The following is a 24,925-nucleotide window of genomic DNA, read 5'->3' as shown; positions in this document are numbered from 1 at the left end:
TCACTTATTCCTCCCTGTTCTGTTAATGTTTACATGTTATTCCCAATAAAAACATGATGAAATGTAAATATTTAGGTGGAATTAGTTAAAGCAGACACCGTTTACTCATTCCTGTCATTTTAACGATCAGACAGGCAGATATGTGAGAAATTCCAAACGGTGAACTCACTTTTTCCTCCCGCTGTATTAGACAATGTAAAGACCACTGCAATGGATATCGTAAATATCAAACAAATAAATCACCTCTATAGCCATTTATTGATCACATATGTACAAATCATTAGGACACATTACATAGCAATGTTTATAGCTCCCTTTGGTTCTGTACAAGGTTTGTCTGTTCTAGCCTCTACTCACCAAAGCTGTAAGGGCACTTAGCTAGCAGCTTTATATACATGTGTTTCAATACACAAGTATTTCATTTCTTATTCATTATTTACTATATTAAAGTCTACTCCCTTTTGCATTCATCTGTTCATCTATTTTCTTCCAGAGTTGAAACGTTCAACATTTCTATGCTGTATTTTACAGAGATCACTGGCAGTAAACATGAATGATTAAAAAATGTTGGGAAGTTTCCCTTGTTGAAAAAAAACAAGCATTGACAGTTTTACAGATTAAGTTCAATTTTCCGTTCCCAAACATATAGCAAATTCAAAAGTCTTGGCTTGACCATACAAGAGATATGCTTCTGGTGCATATAAGCAAAATTAGTCTTTATCTTTATGTTTATCCAGTTGCAAAAGAGTCCGTAAAAAATTATAATTTTCCCACAAAACGGCAAACAGTGTGTCACCATAGCTTTGGTACAGTCTGTTGTTCTGGAGAAGCCTCCGAATGAATGAGGTAATTCTGGAGATTTAAAAATCTCACCACTTTAAAAATAAAAATGAATCCTCAGTCCTTGCAGATATGAGGGATTGAGTAAGGAACAGGATGGTGAAGCCTATTGTCCCTGCATATCGCCTGTGCCTTGGGCCTGTGCTGCTGTAGTACTGAGGTACTGCCAGCTGAGTGCAGCAAGGAGCATTGCAGCAGAGAGGTACATGGGGGACAGGTGATGGGCTCTGGTGACATAGCTGGACTGGGACTTCTCTCGGATTACAGCAAGGATGTGCAGAGTCTTATCCCGAGACGGGTCTGCGAGCGAAACTTTGTGCAAAATCTGTAATAAAAAAACAAAACAATGTCACTTCCAGTGTTTTTCCTAAATGAACATAAAATACCAGACTCAATACCTCTTGACTGTACTGGGCGATGATGGTCTGTACTGCTCTCATGTTGGTGGCCTCCATCATCAGTGTCACAGCTTGACCCTTCCTGATCTTTACCACTCCCTGGAAGACCATGGGGTTGTTGTAGCATGCTGAGAGTGTTGCTATTGCCATTACCTGATTCACAAAATAAAATATTTTACATTAATGATTAGACTACAGAAATGGCAAGCTTGAACAGATGAACACCAGTTTTAGCTCATTTTTAACTCCACTCTAAAATATGATAAATGCCAAGTTTATGGCTGATTCACAAGACTTAATTTTGTATTTATTTTAGTTACAGTACATAATAACAATACTTGAGAACTTTTGGTAAAAACATTTGAGCAATGTCAGACCTGTGGAATTGCACAGAAGTTAAAGACGCTCTGGTTGCGTAGACGGGACAGGTAGGTAATGACGTCTGGCACATGGCGAAGAGCGTCTGTAACCAAAAGGTTGAGACAGGACAGGGCAGAATCCAGCTTCTCTGGCTGTGCAAAATCCTCCAGATGATCTCCAAACTGGCTCCAAGCCTGCACAGCCAAATGTGAGAATTTAAAACATACATGCCTTGTTGACGGTCAACTACTTTGTGATGAATGCAAAACAGTTTTATCTATGCAACACTGTCCGCTGTAATGAAGAAAAAAATGCAACAATGTCCCACCTCTTTTGGCCAGAAAGCGCGACCATCTTGTGTGTCTTCTAGATAATCCCGAATGATATTGGTCTTCTGTAGAAAGAGTCCCATAGAATTGGCCAGTTCACTATCTTGTCCCACCTCAGGGTCCTCCAGCTGAGACGCAGAGAACAGCTGAGACAGGCCAATGCCCACTAGCCCTGCCACATAGTGACAGTACTGCAATCAAAACATGACAATATATTAGGCTTCATGAACAATACAAAAACACTGGAATTGCAAAGCGTTATCTGGTCAGAGGGTCAGGTCAGAAGATAACATTAGAGCAAAGTAAATAGTAATTTGTTTATTTTTTCTTCAAAATAAATGCTATGGGCTGTGGATCTGGACTGTGGTCATGCCTATCTCCAGCATGAGCAGGGGAGGCTTCAAGTAAAGAAGAAAGTGACAGGAACTGAGATGTGAGACGCTCAGAAGCAGTCAAGTTGGATACTTATATTATCCATTTATTTTCAAGTTCTATAGAAGTAGTCACATTAAGTTAAATGATTTCACCTTGTCCCATTCTTTCATGGATTCCACCTTCTTCTCCAAAAACTCAGCCATTCCTTCTCCCATTCTGAGGCAGATATCTGAGATGACCTCTCTGTACTCCTGTGCAAGGTTTCTGAACTCTAAGGAAATCTGTAAAAAAGGTGTGTGCAAAAGTTTGTACTTTTACAAAACTTCACAATAAAAACATGCATTGTCCTGTGTTACGGACCGTGGGGAAATCCTCCAAAACCTGCCGGTCCTTCTCCTGGCTCTCGGTGAAACACCATTTGTCCTGGTAAAGGTAGGTGTGGAAATTATTCAACATGGGCACCTTCTTTTCCAGTGGAATCGTCATGTCATCCTCCACGGTGTCCAAAGCTCGCAACACCAGGTAGAATATACACACTGCATGTCTGGTGAATAAAATGATACAGATAATACAAAATTGTGTCAGTCTGTTTTGCTGATTTTGCATTTCCCCTAAATGTCCGACTGGCACAGGGCACAATTGACCCGGGGTGGTATAAAGAGAACACACATTTGTTCACTTGCATATCTGACATTCCTACACGAGTATAGCTATAGCTGCATGGTCTCACTGGCATTTGTCTTTGCGACTCAATGCCGCTGTTGTGATACTGGGACCGCAGGCATGGAGATATTCAAGCAGCTTTTGGCAGGTTATGGCTTGTTGCATCACAGCAGCTGCTAAACAATGTTTTTGTTCATGCACCACTGCACAGTGTAGCAGGGTGCTGACTGTTCCGCTTTCAGATGATACAATTGCACGTTGAAACTATACTGCAGCATGGAGCTTATCTTCACAAAACACGCTGAGAGAGACACACCCCTCTCCTGTTGTTGTGTTTTACCCACCTTAACTCTCCGTCCAATGCCTGGATGACAGCGGCAAAGCTTCGGCTGGTTTGATTTAGGTACACATAACAGGTCCGCAGACTCTCGCTCATGGACTCCTGACAGGACAGACAGAGGAAGGTCGTGTGTCGGTAAAAGATAGTGGGTCTGAAAGCGCAGGAGGGTCGGGCGGCCTCCTGCAGGCCTCGCTCCCCCAGCCTCCACCCGAAGGGCAGGGAGCGAAGCGCAGCGGACCCTGGGCCCCGTGGTGCCACCGACAGCGAGCGCTTGAACACGGACAAATACGCGGGACACTTGCAGCAGGCTCCGGCCATGCGAGAGCTCAGGAGCACGCAGACAGCAAACGACAGCTAGCCATTTTAGCGTCACAGGGGGCGTTGGGGAAGTTTAACACATGCAGAGGACAACAGAGGCGAGGGTCGTGTGAGGTAACGCGTTTTGGGGAGGATCGAGAGCGGTCTGTTGATCTATAAACAACATGTGCCCAGATCTCCCTGCGCTGTGGCGGCGGCGCGAGCCTGATCCACGCGTTTGTACATCTGTTGTTATGATTTTGGGCATGACTCCACCCACTACGCCCAAAACGCCATGACTCCTTCCCCTTCAAGGAAATGAGGGGTACTTTCGTTTATCACTCAGCTCTTTCACTACATTGCACTAGTGAGCTACATATAATTGTACTAACATTAAACTATCTCCAAACGCCATAGTTATAGTATAAACGCAAATGACACAAAACAGCTGGCCCCACCTACTGGCAACACTTAGAATAACCATACATGTGTGCGCAGCATATATTGGTGTTATGGTGTTATCAATGGAGCGCCTCAGCACTATAGATAAAGGTCTTTACACTCAACTTTCATTGTTTTCTTTTGTAAGCCTTGTGTTAACTTTAAATGTAGTTAGGTTAAAGCAAACACATTACACAAAGGCTGTGGATTGGAATTAGTTATTGACTGATACTGACGTCCAGGTGTCTCTTTCGCCCCAGCCGCGATTCTCTCAGCCCGGGGTCACAGGTGGATTATCCGCGAGGCATGCGCACAGCATCTCTGCCCCGACGGAGAGCCCTTCAAGCTCATTATGCAACGCAAATCCTAAGTCAATGGTCATCTCTGGGCCGAGTGCGCGAGCCAAGCACAGCAGAGAGTGATCTAATTTGACTCAGTCCAATTAGCCGCATCTTTCCATCGCAGCTTACAGGTGTCTGCGCCACACAGTACAACTAGGAAGATACTCTCCAACCGTATAACCTTTGCAGAATAGAGAGCCAAACGCGCAAGACTGTTTGGGGAATTACCTATATAACATAATATGCATTTGCAATCTGGTGAGGCGCTGTGCTGACAATTACGCGTACTTACATAATCCAACTTCGGCATGACAGCGCTGCAGCCTCCCATTTTAAACCTGAACAAATTGAGCAGCTCCTCCGGGTGCCCCAGAGACTTCAACACGTCCATGTTGTCCGTAAGTTGAGCGTCTACATAGGAATCAAGCGAGGACAGAAATGATCGTCTCCATCCGAGCGGAGATACAGATGCAGCACCATTCACCCGGAGGACAGCAGGCTTCAGCCACGAGCCTCGTCAGATCGACTCACGGCTCTGATTGGCTGAGGCGTTATGAGCCTAGCGCAGAGCAGCCAATGGCCGCTCAGAGCGCCTGGTGTGATGCTCCGCCCAGAAGCGCTGCCAATGCGCCGACGCTTCTCATTGGATGCTTTCCCCAAGGCATGGGAAGTTGAGGTATGCGTATAATTTACCTGGCTTTATGTACTTACTGAGCAGAGTGCGTACTTTAATTATTCCGAAATATACTCCATCAGTTTACAAACATTTCTCTCTTTCACTTTAGGGGCTCTGGCCTAATGATGGAAGAATCAGATTTGATGTTCTTCCACTTCTTAAAGAGCATTTGAATAGTAAAGAAAATAAAACAGACAGAGACCTCCTTCCCTCTTCAATGCGTGTCCTTGTTAGAATACAAGAAACATACATTGATTGAGAACGACTTATTAGTTTTAATAATTGCAAAATGTAGGTGAAAGTGAAGTAAAGTAACATATCTTTGAATATCAGTTAACCTCTTAACTCCCGCCTGAACCGAGAGGATCTTTTTCTTTACGTCATCAGATTTTTTCCCCCATCATTTTTTCGTCAATTTTTTATCACATTTTTGTCATTTTTTTTGTCATTTTTTGTAATTTTTTTGTCAAATTTGTATCACATTTTTGTCATTTTTTTGTCACATTTTTTTCTTTTTTCTTTGTCACATTTTATCACATTTTTGTCATTTTTTGTCACATTTCCATCATTGTTTTCGTCTCAGTTTTGTTGCTTTTTTCACAGCTTTTTTCCAGAGGCTTTTGGACTGGGGTAAAGCCAAACTGGAGAAAATGTGCTCGGTTCAGGTGGGAGTTAAGGGGTTAAACAATATGAACATTTGCAACAACAACAGAATGTTTACTTGGCATGGAATAGATGTGCTATACTTGGTTTTATATCATGGAAAATATGGGATGTTCAGATAATTGCACAAAAACTGAATTTGCCAAAGTGGAAGTAATAAAATTGCCGAAACAGAAATTTCAATTGTTTATTTTATTGTTTAAAGTTCTTATGGATTAGAGATGCTTTAATCCCTCAGTCTGTAAACATGTTAATACTTTGAAACCTGTGCAGAGAATGTGACCTAGAAAGAATATTCGCCTGTAGTTCCTCAACCTCTGTTTCCTCATTTTCATGAAGCCATGTTTGATTTTCATCATTGGGAAATACTGCGCGCTCTTCATCTCTTGTCACGCACAGACACTCTTCTGGGTCAGAAGGCTTCCGTGCCAACATGTCACTTTCACTATTGGCTTTTTCCACCTCTGGAACGTTGCTCACCTCCGCCCCACCCTCTCGACATCTGCTGCTGAAACCCTCATCCATGCAAGTATTTCATCAAGACTCGACTGTTGCAATAGCCCCCCTATGTGGTTTCCCTTCTTCTGACTTTCAAAAACAGAAATATTTTCAAAATTCCGCCGCCCAGAGAGCACATCACCTCTGTCCCCCAACAGCTCCACTGCTGCCGCCTCATACAACAGTGCATCAATTACAAGGTTCTGCTCATCACCTGCAAAGCCCTCCATAACCAGGACCTCCCACAGCACCACCACCACCACCATAGCTGATAATTAATGACAAGCCCAGACTTAAATTGCATTAATCTGGTTGACTCTTTGCTTTGTTTCTGTTACTAAGTAAGTAAGTAAGTAAGTAAGTAAGTGAGTAAGTGAGTAAGGAAGTAAGGAAGTAATGAAGTGAGTAAGTAAGTAAGTAAGTGAGTAAGTGAGTAAGTGAGTAAGTAAGTAAGTGAGTAAGTGAGTAAGTGAGTAAGTGAGTAAGGAAGTAAGGAAGTAATGAAGTGAGTAAGTAAGTAAGTAAGTAAGTGAGTAAGTGAGTAAGTAAGTAAGTGAGTAAGTGAGTAAGTGAGTAAGTAAGTAAGTGAGTAAGGAAGTAAGGAAGTAAGGAAGTGAGTAAGTAAGTAAGTGAGTAAGTGAGTAAGTGAGTAAGTGAGTAAGTGAGTAAGGAAGTAAGGAAGTAAGGAAGTAAGTAAGTGTGAGTAAGTAAGTAAGTGAGTAAGTAAGTAAGGAAGTGAGTAAGTAAGGAAGTGAGTAAGTAAGTGAGTAAGTAAGTGAGTAAGGAAGGAAGTGAGTAAGGAAGTACAGAAGGAAGTAAGGAAGTACGGAAGGAAGTAAGGAAGTAAGTAAGTAAGTGAGTAAGTGAGTAAGTGAGTAAGTAAGTAAGTGAGTAAGGAAGTAAGGAAGTAAGGAAGTAAGGAAGTGAGTAAGTAAGTAAGTGAGTAAGTGAGTAAGTGAGTAAGTAAGTAAGTGAGTAAGGAAGTAAGGAAGTAAGGAAGTAAGGAAGTGTGAGTAAGTAAGTAAGTGAGTAAGTAAGGAAGTGAGTAAGTAAGGAAGTGAGTAAGTAAGGAAGTGAGTAAGGAAGTAAGGAAGTACAGAAGTAAGTGAGTAAGTAAGTGAGTAAGGAAGGAAGTGAGTAAGGAAGTACAGAAGGAAGTAAGGAAGTACGGAAGGAAGTAAGGAAGGAAGTAAGGAAGGAAGTAAGTAAGTAAGGAAGTAAGGAAGTAAGGAAGTAAGTGAGTAAGGAAGGAAGCAAGTAAGTAAGTAAGTAAGTGAGTAAGTAAGTGAGTAAGGAAGTAAGGAAGTACGGAAGGAAGTGAGGAAGGAAGGAAGGAAGGAAGTAAGGAAGCAAGTAAGTAAGTAAGTAAGTGAGTAAGTAAGGAAGTAAGGAAGTAAGGAAGTAAGGAAGTATGTAAGTAAGTAAGTAAGTAAGTAAGGAAGTAAGTAAGTAAGTAAGTAAGTGAGTAAGTAAGGAAGTAAGGAAGTAAGGAAGCAAGTAAGTAAGTAAGTAAGTGAGTAAGTAAGGAAGTAAGGAAGTAAGGAAGTATGTAAGTGAGTAAGTAAGTAAGTAAGTAAGTAAGTGAGTAAGTAAGTAAGTAAGTAAGTAAGGAAGCAAGTAAGTAAGTAAGTAAGTGAGTAAGTAAGGAAGTAAGGAAGTAAGGAAGTATGTAAGTGAGTAAGTAAGTAAGGAAGGAAGTAAGGAAGTATGTAAGTAAGTAAGTATGTAAGTAAGTAAGTAAGTAAGGAAGGAAGGAAGTAAGGAAGCAAGTAAGTAAGTGAGTAAGTAAGTAAGTGAGTAAGGAAGTAAGTATGTAAGTAAGTAAGTAAGTAAGTAAGTAAGTAAGTAAGTAAGTAAGTAAGTATGTAAGTAAGTAAGTAAGTAAGTAAGTAAGTAAGTAAGTAAGTAAGTAAGTAAGTAAGTAAGTAAGTAAGTAAGTAAGTAAGTAAGTGAGTGAGTGAGTGAGTGAGTAAGGAAGGAAGTAACTATGGAAGGAAGTAAAGTTTATTTCTGAAGCGCTTTTCACACAAGTGCTGTTCTGGATGACGTTGAGTCAACAACCTTCTCACGTCCTGCTCTCTGCTGCTCCCTGAAGTACAGTGGTTCTCAACAGGTCTGGACCCAAAAGTGGGTCACAAACCATTTTCAGTGGGTCGTGGGCCTTTTTAAAAATTGACTGTTGATATTTTAATACATTTTATTAGTTAACCTCATGATCATATACTTTTCTGTAAAGAAATATTTTGCATATACCACTTCAATAGGGACAAAAGTTTATTTTTACTTTTTTTTATGATACACTGAAGGTTTGTTCCCAAAGCTATCTCTTGAGAACCACTGTGCTAATAGACTTGTATGCACTCTATAGTGGCATCAGAGGTGCCCAAACCTTGTCAAACGTGTTGCTCGGCTGGGTTTAGGGAAGTGCTCCAGCTCCAACATGCCTTTTTGGAAAAATTGTCCAAGCATGTTTTTGTTTACACCTTTTTTTAAATCGTATTCCATAAATCTATGAGCAAAAACAAAGCAACATGTTATAACAAATCACAAGCAGATAATGTAGGCTGATACAATAAAGTGTCACTGTATCTCACTACAGTCAAACCAATGTTTACTTCCCTGTTTATGTTCAGCTCTTTAGACGACATCAAAGCACAGCACGGACGGGCCATTTAGATGTATAATAAATGAAGAAGTTTTATTTAAAGTATACTTTCTAATTACTTAATGCTCTGCTTTAAAGTGTCCTGATTCTTGTGTGAATTTGGCAAATGATCCACACAATATCCGGATGCTGAAATATAAGGCACTTAAGGACACTGCTCCTATGAGCTCATAGAGACTTGCACAAACACAGGTTAGGTGAGTTCTCCTGCCTCGGGCTCTTCGCTATAAGGGTGACTGTTGCAGAGTTTGAAAGTTTACTAGAGTGACTGCAACATATCAGGAGTGCCTTTGTCAGCTCTGACGCCCTTCTCATGGAGCTTTAAGGACAATATCTTTAAATGTGTGATTGTAACAAGCCGTATACACTCTGCATGGAACCTCACATGTGAGTAATTTGCATATTAGCAATGCTTTTGAGGATTAACTTGAATCGCAGTTGATCAGAAATACAATACTGTTGTTGCTGTTTTTCAGACTCACTCGTAAAAGGTCTTTGTGTGACTGCCAAGATAATGAGCCACCTTCAAAAACAAAAAAATATTTGTTGGACACTGACCAGACAGGCACGGAGGAGAACACGCAACAGTGAGTAAAATGCAGCTGCACCGTAGGCTCAAGCGATTACCCTTTTCTTATGATACAGGTTCATGACTTAGATTACCTTCTGGTACAAGTTTTATTGGGCTGAACTATGACTGAAGTAGTTCTTAATAAGTCATAAACATGGATACATTCGTAAACAAAGACTAGAAGTGTAGCCTGAGTTGTTATATTGTGCTTTGTTTGGTGATGGTCAAAAACATAGGCGCAGAATAGTTACCGAGTCTACGCCTTTTTGCCTCAGGGCAGTTGTAGAAACAGAAATGTACATTCGGGAGTGTTGAGTAAACAGAATGAGCCTGATATTCAAATCTATTCAAATATCTTTTTTTTGTTTTATTTCACAGGGGCAGTAATGGAGACCGAAGCACTCCCCAGGACCATGAGAGGGCAGAAGACTTGAATGAAGTTGTGGACCTTTCCCAGCTGATCTCAGTCTGGTCTGACACGCAGGGCGTTGGATATAAAGCCCTTCGCTTTCTCCAATCCAGAGAGACCATTGTGGACATTTTGCTCAACGACTCGGTCAACAAGAAGTTTTTGGAGTTTCATCGCGATATCACAGAGGAATGCGGGGCCGAAGATAAGCAGCATTCATGGGCCGTTATTGAGAAAAGGGAAGAAGTTGTTATGTACGGACCCTATTATCCCAACTATAGCAAGAGAGAGCACAGTGAGGACATCATCATCAGGCAAACTGAAGAGCTGCTGGAGTCCAACAGGGCCACTGAAGACTGGGCGGTGTATGTTTTCACCATGAACAGTCCATGCCTCTGTAGAAACTCTGAGCCCCCATGCATGCTCAAACTGGTTCAGAAAGCCAAAGAGTGGTGGCTGAAGTTTCGGGTGAAGACCAATGTCGGATATAAGAAATGCTGGGGTTTTAAAGGGACCAAAGAAACTATGTTCAGGATGATCAACTATAGCCAAGTGCAAGCCATGCAGAAAAGTGAAAACTATGAGGAATACGTTTCACAAAATCTGACTGGTGTGAGTCTGTTATGTGAAAATGTATTTGCGCTTCTCAAGAATATGTTGAAATCTGGACCGCTGAGTTTTGATTTGTCACTACAAGGCCAGGAGTGGAGGAGTTACTTCAAAGAAATGCAATTTATCCCAGAATGTGCGCATGAAAATGACAAAGGTTTATTGATAGAAGCAATATCGCGCATGACTGAAGCAGCAAAGACACTATCTTCAGAGAAATGCTTGAGCCTAGAGGAGTATGTGGCAAGAGGGCAAATGTTTGCATCAGATTATAGTTTTAACCCACAAATGACTGAAAGCTCAAAGAATGACATAAGACTTGCATTTCAAAAGTGTTGGAGAGAAATGGTTCAAGATAAATATACAGAAGAACTGAGAGACACACTAACAGAAGATTTCAACAAATGTACCAACCAGCTGTTCATCGAAGACTGTGTGAATGTGACGCCCACATTTCTGCACATTGGACGGGTTCAATTTAGAGATGAGGTTGGTATCGAAAGTTAAATGCCAAAAAAATAGCCAGATTTGTGTGTGTAACTGTCGGACAGCTTCAGCTGATCAGAAGAAGCATATGCTCCTCCATCTGTTGCTGTGACACCCATGTTACTTTTTTGTAGAGGAGTAACACTTGTAGCACTTCCCAAAATATACAAAGAGCTTGTGCTATTATTACAACTGACTTTACCTACAAGCTGCACAATAAAAGGGACGTCAACCAACTTTCACATTTAAAATGATTTTCTTTTATTGCTTTTTGGAGATGCACATGAAAGCGGTCCATGCAGGACTTCTACAAAACTGTCACTGCATAGTGTGCATCCTAGTATTGGAGTGGAACGTGTAGTGGAACTATGTAAATTGTATTATATTTCAAAATAAAACATACACAAAGGTTTTGTGTAAACTTAACAAATTATATTTTAAGTAATGACTAAGAAAAACTGTGCTTTCAACAAATACTGATAGAAGAAATAGTAGAAGACTATCAGTACCTCAGTTTATCATCGTGACGCGTAAACTGAGAACCTCTTGTTGTGAATACAGTGTTTGCTCAGCAGGAGGCGCTACATCCACATTGTATTCATTGTGCAACTTGTATGCTGCATAGGTAGTTCATTGTGTATAACAAAGTAATGCCATGTTTCTCTGGTAGAGTTTACATCAAACCAGCGCAAAGAATGCATGTTTTCTATTGCACTAACGTGAAACGCAATTTAATGAAAGAGTAGTTGTAGTTTTGCGTTTTACTCCCTTAAAACAATGTACTGAACACATTTATCCCTAATTAATAATTCTTTATTTCAACTCTACATTATTTAGTAATAAGAAAAATGCATGGTGCATTATGTAACTTTTTATGTAAAAAAGCTTTTTATTTATTTATTTAGTGCATATTCGACCTTTGAGTGACCCAGCGTCTGTATGGGTGGTTAGCCTTTACTTTCCATCACAGTGGCCTCTATGAGCAGGGGCGGACTGGCCATAGGTCCGTTCTGGAGGAGCACAGAAGGGCTGCTGGCTTGAGGGCCATCAGCCTGTAAGGGGGTGCTGCTACCCGGCCTTGCAATTGCACAGCGAAGCAGGAAAAAAAAAATAATCTCTATTCTATTTGTTTAACAGCTCTATTGTTAATTGCTGACACAGCAATTGCGCAATAAAAATTAGGCCTATTATAAATTGATGTCAAAATATGTTTTTGTGGATGTGTGCGTTTACACTAACTTGGGCCCCTGTCTATGAGGCTCCAGGACCGATTGTTTGTTAGTTTCTGGTAGGTTTTAGCTGATGGACCTTCTCACCAGAAGACCTAAAAGACAATTGATCCTGGACCTGGAGCATTGTAGAGGCCATTGTGATCGAAAGCAAGGCACCAAGCTAATCACTCATACAGCAGCTGGGTCACTCAAAGGTCAAATACACACATATATATATATATATATGTTTCGCATACAAATTTCCCTAATGCACCATTAAAGTGATATTTTAACTCTGAGTAACATCTCACTTGCTTAAAATGTATTTTTCTTTTTTTTTTTTGCAGTTAACATTTTGTTGTGCACTTCCATATATTCTACAATCAATAAACAGTCGAAGAAAGTGAAAGAAAGTGACTACGCTTGATCACCCCTCTCAGTGGCATTAGTGTAAAAGAAAAGCTCTTTTCTTCAGTTCAGATATTTTCATTCATACGAGTTGAAGTTGAAGACTGAATCAACATGCTGCTTCCTTCAATCATTTGCAATGTGAATGCAATATTTCTGCATTTTGGGAAATTCAGTTCCTGTTTGTCAGTCCCAAATATGTTCAAATAAGGCACTGAAAGAAAGCAGTAAGGCAGCTTGTGCTCAGTTTGTCGAATATAAAACTAGCTTTGTGACACTGGTTCCGCTAGGCCAGGATGAGGTTATTCCACGGCTCAGTCTTGGAGCTGGCGGATCCCCCGTGGCTCCCTGGGGACACTTTCAGAGGGATGGCGCCCACTTGTGCTGACATGTAAGCTGGCAGGGCCGAGATCTGGAGAGATGAGAGGTGACAGTGGTTTAGCACATACAGGGTCAGTAGTTCTCCTCCTGCCTCGACCGAAGAGACGGCACCTGTGCGTGTGTGCTGTGGTGAGAGTACAGGTGAGCGTCAGGCTCCGTCTTTATCTGTCGGGGCTCCTCTGAATGGGACGGGGCTCGCGGAGTGCTGCTCGGTGCTACTGTGCTCCCCTCACTGCCTGTGTTTCCTGTGGAGCACATAGTTCACACACATTACATGATTAAAGCACATATTAAATGCTCTCTGATATCATTATCTGAAATAATACTAATGAATCTGTGGTCTCTTTCACATAAATTATTAAAGGAGCTGATTTTACTTTTAGAAATTATTTTATCCTCCTTTGGTATATTGTATCAATTTCATGAACTTGCAGGCTATTTTCTAGCATTTTTATTTTGTAAACCTGTCCCCGTAAAGAATTTGAATGCTACAAATACATTAGGAAAGTTACGAATGAGTTTGGACGACAACTAACATTTTGATTTAGTGGCCTCCCTTTCATTGTTTGCAATCAAAACATCAGGTATAGGGCCTTTAAGTAAATAATTGTTGCTATTATATTCATACACATATACTAACCAGATTTATTCACATTTTTGGGTTTCCGTTTGCGGGTCTGAATCCCCTCTTTTTTCATAGCCAGAGGTCGAGGAACCTTGTGGGAGAATACAACATTAAGTGCCAAACACAGAACTGATTTTTTTCTGCGATGTCTTTCATAAATCAGTCTTACCCCATGGAGTTTCATATAGAGGCCACAAGCGTTGCAGACGGGCTCTCCCTCTGCGTTGCGGCGCCACAGCGTGGTGGTTGTGGTGTGACAGTTGGTGCAGCACAGACCGACTCTTCTGGAGGCCGACTGTGGAGCAGATTGTTCTTATTAGCAGAAGAAGCTGTAGCTGGGAGAGTGTAATTCCTGTCAGTCACTCACCAGTCGTCGCTGAGGTTTGATCAGAGGTCTGTTGATACCGTTCATCTTGTGGTACAGCCCGCAGGCGTTACACAGGTAATGGCCCGTGCCATCCCGCCTCCACAGGGGGGTGGACATTGCCCCACAATTTACACACTCACGCCCCTCAGCAAAGTCATCAAAAAGGTCTGGAACAAAAGATGAAAATTCATAATATTTTATAATTTCCTGCTGTTTATTATTACGTTATAAGTTATTACATTATAATAATCTGCATCTAATGAAGATTATTATGAGCTATTTTGTAGATCTCAGCTGTGTAGTTTAAATAACCTGCCACTGCCAGAAAGAGACGTGACCCTTTCCAATGCACCGCTCAATAACAGCTTGGAATCCCTTCTTATCGCATTTGATAAAGAGTTGGCCTGGGAGTAAAAACAGAATAGAGCTGCCTGACATCCAAACTCATTGATATCGTAACATTTCTTTGTCTTCTCATAACTTACTTATCTGATTCATTATATCTTGATTGTCTCCTTTGGCATAACGTCTGTCCCCAGAGGCACTTGCTCTTTTAAGAGTGATCGCTTGGCTCTCTGTTAGAACTTCTCAGTGTTTTATTTTATTCTTTATTAATGAACCAGTATGAAGCGTCACGGATTAAGTGTGAGATAGGAAATAAAAAAAAACCTTTAACTTGTTCTCTCTCTCTGTAAAAAAGCTGTGATTGCGAATATTCCCCCAGAGCAAACAGACCTTAGGGCAGGTCAACCTTGAGGCGGCTAATGTAGCCAACACAACGCGGCAACACACGACAACACACAAACGACAAATCGTGGCGTATTTTTGTCAATGTACAATGAGTCTTTATCGGGGAAATATCCTAAACACTCTTATCCATCCATAGGGCAAAGGTCAAAGGCAAACAACAGCTGTATATTCTGCTGGGTGAGACAAACAACAACAACTGCATCGAAAGATATGTTAAAGTTTTCTTTTCTTTTGCATTCACGTGCATTATATTAAAAAGTAAATTCATGTTGTGAAGAAAAACAAAACAAAAACAAAACCCTGGATAAAACCAGACAAGCAGATCGCGGCATTTCTTGTCAAAGTTCAAAGTCCACAACGTCTTCTCTTTTTAATAATCCTTTTATATTCCAAAATAATACTGTACTGTATAGTCTATAAAGAATTACACTTAAGCAATTAGACTTTTTTAAACAGGTTAATAGTTAAAGTTGTATATGTTTACTTCAGAAATGTAGAATTTAATGTGACGCTTGTGTATTAATGCAAAAATAAATGAATAAACAAACTAATAACGTAAATTTTAACTGGGGCTTTAATCACTGGGTTGTCTCTTCCAACATAATAAGACACTCATATCACATCAGGATTGTTTTTTGGTTTTGTTCTTTTGTTTTAATTTATTGTCATTGATGATTTATGATGATGTCATTAATGTCACTGTTTGTTTGTGTGTATTTAATTTAATTTTGATTAGAATAAATGTGGATTGGAAAAATTAAATCCCTTGTAAAGCATCTCAAATCATAAGAAAGAAGTGTAAAGAGTGCGTGTGTTGCAACTCTGTTTGGGCCAGACCGGTCTTTACCCAAAGTGACCATATAGCACAGACTTTATTTTCATCAGTGGAGAATAAAGGGCACAGTAAGATTAAACTGTTATTTTTTTATTTTTATATAGGGTATTGAAATAAATTAGGAAACAATCAGTAGTTGGTCTAAAATGTCTTATAGTTCATACAGTTCCTATGTGACTGTAAAAAAAAATGGCTCAAAAAATATGTCTAATATAAAGTTAATAAAATAATAGATTGATAATAAATAATAGATAAATAATAGATTGCATTTGTTTTGTCATTAAACGTTTCGGTTGTATCTGTTTTAGCGGGAAAACTGTGAGTAAACGCACAAATAAATGTTCAAATTGAAGCTGACGCCACCAGTCCTGCGACCGCTTCACCAAAACTGCGACTTTCCAGGCAAAAATGTACATCGTAATATTTGCATAAAATACCGAATGTTAAGATGTGATAATAAAGTAAAAAATAAAGCTTGAATCAATAAAAAACATCCTGGTGGTTTAAATGGACTGAATTAAAGTTAATTCGCGCATTTCATTAACAGCGCGGGGACACGGGACTGTGAGTTTACAATAAGATCAAATCAAATAAAACATTTTGCAAAAGTAATTTTCAAAAATGTGTGAATTACCAGTTATTTTAATACTGTAGACTACATGATATATTGATTTCTAATAAAAAGGTAATTTAGTAATTGAGTGAGTTATTCTTGAGCCTGTTTATTTCAGGTTAAATTGACATTAAATGGGCTAATCGCTTTTTAATCAACTGCTATCAGTTTAGTTAACAAGGCCTAAATGAACCGTGATAAACGCAGCGCTGTTTAGTGAAACTCCAGCTTTGACAGGCCTCGATGTGCTTTACCACGAGCTCACTGAACTCACAGCCTTATTTCTCTTTTTTAACTTTAAAACTTTAACTTTGATTTAGGTTGATTTAGATTTAGGCAGTTTTCCTTTTTGCCTTGAGTGTTTAAACCGTGTAATTCCGTGTTCTGTGCCTGCGCAGTGTTTTCAGCTCTGAAGTTGATACTTTTAGTCGTGAAACTTTAAAGCTAAACTTTGATCTTATTTTAAAGGAACTGTTGCGCGGGCAAACTGAGCGCTCTCACCTAAGTTCGGATGCCGTGTGGCGCCTGGATGACCCCCGGGCTGGAGGCCGTGCAGGACGGGGCTGTCGAAGGGAGATGCCGTCCATGTTCCTCCCACGTTGGGGCTCACGTAGGTGGGGTAAGGACTGTGGTACGAGCTGCTGAGCCCCCGGCCTCCGTAGTGATCTCTCCCGTTAGTGGAGATGTTTAGCGGGCTGGAGTAAGAGACAGTGTCCCGGCCCGGGGCCATTCCCGAGGACAGAGGCGGGCTGGTGGAGAAGCTGAAGCGCGGAGACACCGGGGAGTGATTGTACGAGGACTCTGCGCCCGCCTGTGCCCAGGCGGAGTGGCTCGACACCGGGCTGTTCTGCTGCGACGCGCCGGTCTGAAGATAGGGTAAGGCTGGGATCATCGGGGTGACCACCCGCGTGGTCGGTACATAGACCGGTGAGGTACCTGCGGGAGCATTGTGGAGGAAGCCAGCCTCATAGGAGGAGGCTCCGTGGTTACTTGTCATTATGCCCTGGTACATTTCTCCCGAGGCTGGACATCCGTGTTGTTAGAAAGGGTTGGTGCTCTTCACGCGCAAAGCTGGCAGAAAAATAACTTGAATAGAAAACATCCGCAATGTAAATTAGAAAACTGGTCCAGGTTCAGGTCAAACAGAAAACAAAACAAAAAAAGTTAACAGAGAGAGAAGTGAAGAGGCACCAGAGGAGGAGAAAGAAGAATGAGACAATGATCAAGGTCCCAACTGTTATCATCCAGCCCTCTCTCTCTCCTACTCAGATCTCTTCAACATCAGCACATGACTGCTGTGAGTGTTTTCTTCTACCACAGAGAGGACTCTCCACTTGTAGCTTTGGCCACTTACTTTACACCAATTGTCCCTTTTCTTATTCCTTCCTCTGCGTATGTTAACATTTAATTGACTAATTCAATTTAATGATCTTCTCCCCTTCTTTGTTGACCTACTATTCAAATGTTAAGCTATAGATACATACTTTTATGTAAATGTCTTTTGGTAAAATGTCACAAGTAAAATATTAGGGTGGAGAGGTGTTTCTGAACTCAGACACGTCTTGTAGTGGTTGTCCTCATGAGGACAGATTTATATTACCTGCCATCGACACCAATGAATGTAAACACACAAGGCCATTTCATTGTGTAGGCACTTCCCACTGACCGAAGTGCTTTGAAATATGGGATGTGTGGGGCAGGCTGCCAGTACAGCTCAGTGTAGCAAGTGTAGCAAACATTTAATGTGGCTGGTTTCACAGCCGAATTGTCATTAGACCTTTTCAGTATTGATTTTATGACTCGCTCCTTTAGAAGTCAATGTGAATAGCACAATCCAGCCCCAAATAAAATGGGGAACTGTCATCAATGTGTAACCGGGTCTGATAACAGCGGCAGTACTTGCTGCTAATATTAGGGAGTGGACCTGTACAACATTATTGTGTGGGCACATAACTTACAGATGATTAATCCTTTTATGGTCGACTCTCTGTACATATAGAGTTGTTATGAGAAAAGGGCATAGACTCGCCTCTGGTCACATTTATTAATATATTGCTTTATATTTTTATGTTGTATTTTATTAGTATTTTTATGTTTTATATTTTATATAAACTTCAGAAAAGGACAAAGTTTACATTGAGTGTGTTTTTGTGTTTTGATTTTTGATGCAGTTCCTGCATCGCTGACAGTGACATAGGCCAGAATCTGTGGCCCTGTGTGTTTGTGCGTAAGCCATATTACACACACACACGCACACACACACACAAACACGCACGCACGCATGCACACACACACACACACACACACACACACACACACACACACACACACACACACACACACACACACACACACACACACACACACACACACACACACACACACACAAGAATGCCAAAACTTCCAAGTGGTTTCTGACCGCAATCATGGAAAATGTCCTTTAATTCTTGTACAATTTGCTGGGCCAGCTGCAGTGAGTGTTAATATGGTCTTATTTTGTCCGACCAGCCGGCGTATACCTCTCTCTGTGTGTGTTGTCAAAGGGTGATTTAAGAGGTGCTGCTGGACTGACATGACAGAGATGCTGCAGGAGGAGGTGTGGTGGATGTGTCTGCGTCAGAAGCAGGCACCAGGAAAACTGTCCCCGTCTTGGCTGGGGGCAAAGACTCAATCATTTGGGGGTCACTGAAATGATTGACCAACTTTGGCCCTTGGTCTTCCTTAACACGCACTACTCCGCCGCCACATCCACGAATACACGGGGCCGAGGGCTCTGGTAGACTCGTGGCTCCAGGAAGAAGACTTCAAATGATCCAAGCAGGAAACCCACCGAGCCAGGAGACCCACGATATGGTGCAGACAAACACATGCATGTCCGCGTACTCACAGTCTCGGTATTCCACATGCAGCGTCAGTGCGTGGGTTTGCAAAGTAAGCACAAGCCAGGCTTTGATCTTTATTGCTGACCTCATCTATTTTTGTGTTTTATCTCATCAGATTAATCAGTGGAGATCTGCCCGAGCTGATCAGGAGAGTGGCGAAACAGTGTTAATCAATGGAGCCTCAGCGGGACTGTAAGTCACTGCAATCATTCGGTATCACAAACACAGATTGTTTGTGGAATGTGGATATGAATAATAGTTAGTTTCTATTAGTCTCATGAGGGAGAAATTTGTTTTGGAACAGGGCGGCAGCTCAAAGTTACACATGCTCAATTATCACGCATTACTGTCGTCACATGCGCATTATGGAAACGCAAAAACAAAAACACACACAGTCTTTTCCTCCACTGCCTGCTCTCCGACTACTCCAACAGTAAGTAAGTCCATCATCTTCTCTACAATGAGCAGTTCTTGGTTTTACAATTCATGCTTATATTTGTATAGGCTCATAAATTGAAGATACTACTGATCTAAAAGGACTGCTTAAACATTGAGGGTAAATACATAATCTGCAGATATCTGTTGAACTTTAATATAATATTTTACGCTTAATCGATTTTTAGAATGAGCAAATGTATTTAAAATTTTACTGAAAAAAACAATCACATTGTATTGTATTCAACTGCAATGCCCATCTTTCTTTCACTTTCTTAATCGCGTTCAATTCCAATCAATCCAAATATTTACAAGCCCCATATACCTGTCCTTATATCCTTCATTCATGCATTAAAAGTCTACTATCTGTATCCAACAATAAGAAACCTAATCAAATCCGTTCACTTGTTCAGGCTTAGATTATGATTCAGCCAATCCTGATCCTGGAATATGATGTTTTATGTGTTTTTCCGCGGTATCAGCGTGTTATTCTTGGGGATTAGCCGTGTTTGATCAGGTAAGGACTCACAGCGGGACACCTTTAGCTACTCCCTCTCTCTCATCCACTCACATCATTAACCTGGAGTGTGTTTTTGGACAAATTATTAACTCTTCACTTGGAGGTTCTTGAAAATACACTTCATTCTCAATGAGGAGGTCCAATACATTGCAGAGCACTTAGTTAAGCATGCAAATAATTATATATATTTCATGGTAAAAGCTGTAATTTCTTTTATTGGATGCATAGAGTGTCAAAGAATTGAATTCAGTTGTTATTATGAAATATGTAAACCCATGCTTATGTAGCGGCTGCACCATTCTGCATCATAGGCAAGGAATGAATACCTCATAAACCTTTATTAACGTTCAATAACAGCTCTATTTAGTTTAATTGATTGGTGGAGTGCTTATTCCTTTTCATTTTTTTCACTTTGTAATGTATTACTGTTGGGTAACTAGTGTAGAATTGTTACCAGTTAATTTGCATAATATAAATTACTACATTTTGTAACAGAAATAACTAAAAGAGGCCTGGACTGATCCCACTATACATAAACTACATGTCGTATATAAAAATGATAGAAAAGGTTTGACTAGCATCGGATCTTTACAGGTCTACCTTTGACCCAGAAAACATATGGGGTGCCCTATAATACCAAAAGTGTAGGCGCAGGGAGCTGGTGTATATTTTTAGCATTGAGGACTAAGGGATCCCAGGACCTCTCCCTGTGATAAGCATTGGCCAAAGTCCACCAGCTAACAAATAGGACCTGGCCAACAGACACGCGGCGTCGGCCTTTAATAAACTGATACTCGGGGCTCGTGTGGCAGGTCGAGGAGAAAGCTCCGTGTTTGTACCTGAAGGGGTTAAACCGGGGGTAAGATCAGGGTTAGGTAAAGGTGAAATGGTGACGTCATTGCAACAATAGATGCTCAAAGAGTTCAGGTGGAGTTCAAGTGATGGGGGGACTGAGGCGGTATTGGTTTATTACAAACAAAAAGGCGAAACGAAAAGACTGCGGGTCTCTCTGGAAAGACACCGCTGGCATCAATATGGAAGGAAAATGTGTGTTTTATGAGGTTTTATGTGGATTTGCATATGCGCTTTTTAAGGAGAAACACCCATAGACCCCATAGAAGGTCATGTGATGTTTCATAGTGCAACTAGGCAACGTGAAATGAAAAACTTGGAGCAAAACCTACATTTAGTACATTTTTTAGCAATTGCATCTTCCCTTGGACATTGTACAGCTAGGACTATATTATATAACATACTCCTTGAAAATACATGAATCTTATCCTGGCTTCTGTATCCTGATACACAAATACAAAAGCGTACTGATAATAGGAAATATCTATTTAGATTTAATGATTCCAGGACAGGTTTTATTCACAACGCTTCAGTCTCGTATCACGAGGGAAGGTTGATGGTGATGCCGAGCACTATTTACCTTTCATAAAAAGTAAATAGGAGACATTTCAGTGAAGGTAAAGGAACTGTCACAGACGATTGTTGTGACAGCGGGACAAGGAACAGAAGCATTGAAGACACAGGACAGAGGACACAGAGGATGCGGCGGAGATGGCAACAGACAGGAGGAGCAGTGGAAAACAAAAGAGGCTCCACACTGTGCTGCTCTTATCTGTCTGACGCTCTTATCCACTGTGGGCTGTTAGTGTAACCCCCTCTCCCTCCTCATCCCTCCATCCTCTCCGCTCCATCCACAGGCCGCCGCGCTGCACCCACTTATCAGGCCCTGAGCTGACGTCAGGGGCCCGCTGGAGCTGGGGGGCCGGAGACGGAGGCAGATAGCGCGGCTGAGGCTGCCTCCACTCAGGCTGTGGGAACCAGGGACCCAACCCACCTCGACCCGCGCGGCCCCGCACGTCCATCGCGCGCTCTCCCAACAAAAACACCAGTCAGAGGTGAGGATGAAGTAATTATGACAAATGTGTTGCACACGGCGGAAAATGGCCGAGGCATCAATTCATTCACTGACAAATACGGTTTATAAAGCTCCCCAGATGTTGTGCTCTCTTCTCAACCATTATTTTTACACATTTTACACGTTTCCCGTTTAATCATACGGCTAAAAATAGATGGTTGTTTTGCATTCATATGGTAGTGGGGAAAAAAGAATAACACTAATGACAGAAGGAAAGTATTGTGGAGATAATATCTAGGCAATTTTATAAGAAACTTTGCCTTCATCAGAACTAAAGTGCCTGTACCCAATAGTTTACTGTCTGAATTATAAAAGTAGCAACATTATTAAAAGCAGATTAATTATGGGAATGTTTTACTGTAAAAATGATTGATTGAACAAGCCAAAACTGAGCAATAGATAAACTCATTTTGGAGATAATTAGTGCCAGAAGAGAGGGGGAGATGTGTGGATAGTGAGTGCCGGTGCAGGTCATCAAGTGCAAGGTTGACCATGGGGAGTGAGAGAAGCTGGCACTTTTCACATCATTAGTTGCAGGTGCAGCTCTCCCAAAGTGTGCAACACACACACACACACACACACACACACACACACACCATATCCATGCCATCTAAAGCTGTTAATTATCACTACCACTTGACGCTTGATATTTATCCCTCAAACCCACCGCTGTGTAGTTTTCCAACGCTGCTTCACTTCACGTACAGTAATGGGAGGGAATTGGAGGAATTGGACCATCAATCTGCCACTTAGCCCCGTATTTTTCCCACTCGGTGCTCAGTTTGTGTCAGATGTTTTGGAAGATGGATTTGTCGGATGGGGAGTGGAGACACACTTATCAGTGAGTTGTCCTCGATAAGGAGCAGGAGATTTGTAACGGTTGCAGCCGCTCTCAGAAATGTGTTTGTTCCAGTGTGTATATGTGTCTTTGACCTCCTCAACAGCCGAGTAGGAGGAAGCAAAGCGCGGCCTTGACAAAGGGCTGAGAGGTGCAACTCAAAGAAAGAAAGAAAGAGGCCCTTGTTGCTCAAGCCGTCTCTTCCATGTCTCGCTGTAGTGGGATTCTCTTTCTCTCTCTGAAAACACACACTCCCCAAATCTCACCGGTGACAGCGGCGTCCTTGGGCTTAAATTACTGAATGAGCGAGATGGACTTGGATCTGAAGAAATTACAAATGTAAGATAGTGACTGCAAAGAATAGAATTATGACTGTGTCATATTAGTGGAAAAATACTCAACTTACCAAATTGAATATTTACTTTTTTTCTTGCAGCATAATAAACGCTTAAAATAAATGATAATAATGCTTCATTTCTACTTTTTTTCTTACATTATAGATAATCCAATTATCACACTGTGTAACCTTTCACCAAATAAATAGAATACAATACAAAAAGTGTTTTTTTTTACAGATATTTTTCTGTGAGCGGCTCACCTCTCCTTAGACCTGAATGTAACTTTACTTGGAGCAGGACGTCTCTGGCTGGTTGAATAAAAGCAGTCAATATGAATTTAAATTAGGGTTAGGGCCTCATCCAAACCCCTAACTACTGCAGAAATAGTATTATTTGTGTCGAGCTGGTCCTTAGGAGCATGTTTTGTAATTGAAGGCAACTATATATTTTAAAATGTTACACAGTGTGCCTTTAAAGTGCCTATCACAAGTTTTCATGTTTTCTAATTTTTGACAAAGAGAAGTTGAAAAAAATAGCGATTCTTATGTTTTTATTTATTTATTCATTAAATAAATACATTTCTAAATTTAAACATTAGTGACATAGGATGAGGAGAGCGAGAGTTCTGTAGATCTCTACGTTGCTCATGGCCCATTGGTACAGTATAGTTGCATGTCTCTTCCTGTGCCCAAGGATCAACATTAAACACCATCATGTCCAAGTGGTAGTCTAACCTGTCATATGCAACTATGCAACTTCATGATGTCCCATTGAAATGCTAACGGTGAGATCACATTACTGTGATAGACATACAGTATACCCAGTCGCCCTATCTCTCTGACTCAGTGGCTCCTCCTGACCCTCTGTGACATGACAAACCGCTGCTCTCATTAGTCTCTTTAATTAGTCCAGAGTCGTTGTAATGGGCTCGTCAGAAGTCTGGCCCAAAGCCAGGCTAAAATAAACCAATGCAGGGATAACACTGCACAGGCCCTGCACAAACTGAAGCCTCTGCAAGTCACTCTGATTAGGATTAGTTAGTGTTATTGATCTTGTGTTAGAGAGAGTCTAAAATCTCAGAGGCTTTTGACTAAAACCAATATCAAGTTGTAGAATATAAAACAACCATCAAACTCCAAAAGTTATTCTTTCTAGCAGTAACATTGTAAGTTTAGGTTTGTCACCCTGCATTAGAGCCTCACCTCAAAATTCACTGGCTACAGAGGTAAAATAGAGTTAATGTAGGCATAACAGAGGTTTATCAGCTATGCGATAACTAATGACTATGTCCCAAATACCAAATGCTCGAAAAGATGTCAAAATGCTTGTATAACTTTTTGGTTTAATGTTTCAAGTGAAATTAGTCTTTCCCACCAATAAGAATCTATTTGAAAAATGAATAAGAAATGATCGTGTTTCAAAGTGGGCGATTCGGCTCCATCTCTTTCTCTTCATGCTCAAGTGTGATTTGTATAACAGTATGTGAGCCATCACCATTATTTAAATTAATCTTATCTCATTCTTGACATATATTTTTTATTTATTTGGTCTTTTCAAGTCTTTAGCCTCAGTGTGTTTATGTGTGCACAATCTCGCATGATGTGTAAGCTGCATGGTGTGTGCAACGTGGCGTCTATAGCTCGCAGAGAATCCATCAAAGCTTATCATTATAAGTAAACATGACAGAGTGGACAAAATGTCTTGTGCGCCGTCGGACCAGCTATCTAACCGCAGGCCCATATCTGCGATGATGGACTGATGTGGCGCTAGCTTAAGCTAACTAGAGTCTGCTGGAGTGTGAGAGGAGACCATCAAAAGACTGACGGTTCAGGAT

At 41.0% G+C, this 24,925-nt stretch overlaps 2 protein-coding genes across 3 annotated transcripts; both read right to left on the bottom strand.

The window, feature by feature from the left end:
• Positions 1–246: 246 nt before the first annotated feature.
• Positions 247–4,888, bottom strand: fdft1 (farnesyl-diphosphate farnesyltransferase 1). Of its 2 annotated transcripts, XM_079572041.1 has the most exons (8): positions 4,677–4,888; positions 3,310–3,407; positions 2,663–2,846; positions 2,455–2,583; positions 1,927–2,118; positions 1,616–1,792; positions 1,239–1,391; positions 247–1,165 (listed from the first exon to the last, which is right to left on the bottom strand). In XM_079572041.1, the coding sequence occupies exons 1-8, from the start codon at positions 4,773–4,775 to the stop codon at positions 947–949; spliced, it is 1,251 nt and encodes a 416-aa protein (XP_079428167.1). In that variant the 5' UTR covers positions 4,776–4,888; the 3' UTR covers positions 247–946. The 2 variants fall into 2 exon arrangements, with proteins under 2 accessions (XP_079428167.1, XP_079428166.1); XM_079572040.1 differs by lacking the exon at positions 4,677–4,888 and having other exon boundaries at positions 3,310–3,866.
• Positions 4,889–12,866: 7,978 nt separating this feature from the next.
• gata4 (GATA binding protein 4) lies at positions 12,867–17,163 on the bottom strand (the record flags this gene model as incomplete). The annotated part of the gene is made up of 6 exons (XM_079572554.1): positions 12,867–12,992; positions 13,073–13,206; positions 13,602–13,677; positions 13,756–13,881; positions 13,954–14,120; positions 16,653–17,163. 6 exons carry the CDS (start codon positions 17,161–17,163, stop codon positions 12,867–12,869), a joined length of 1,140 nt encoding a protein of 379 aa, XP_079428680.1.
• Positions 17,164–24,925: the final 7,762 nt, after the last annotated feature.

This window comes from Gobius niger (assembly GCF_951799975.1).
Source record: "Gobius niger genome assembly, chromosome: 15".
Lineage (NCBI taxonomy): Eukaryota > Metazoa > Chordata > Actinopteri > Gobiiformes > Gobiidae > Gobius > Gobius niger.
Note: the sequence above shows the minus strand (reverse complement) of the source record. Positions and strands in the feature narration are given on the sequence as shown.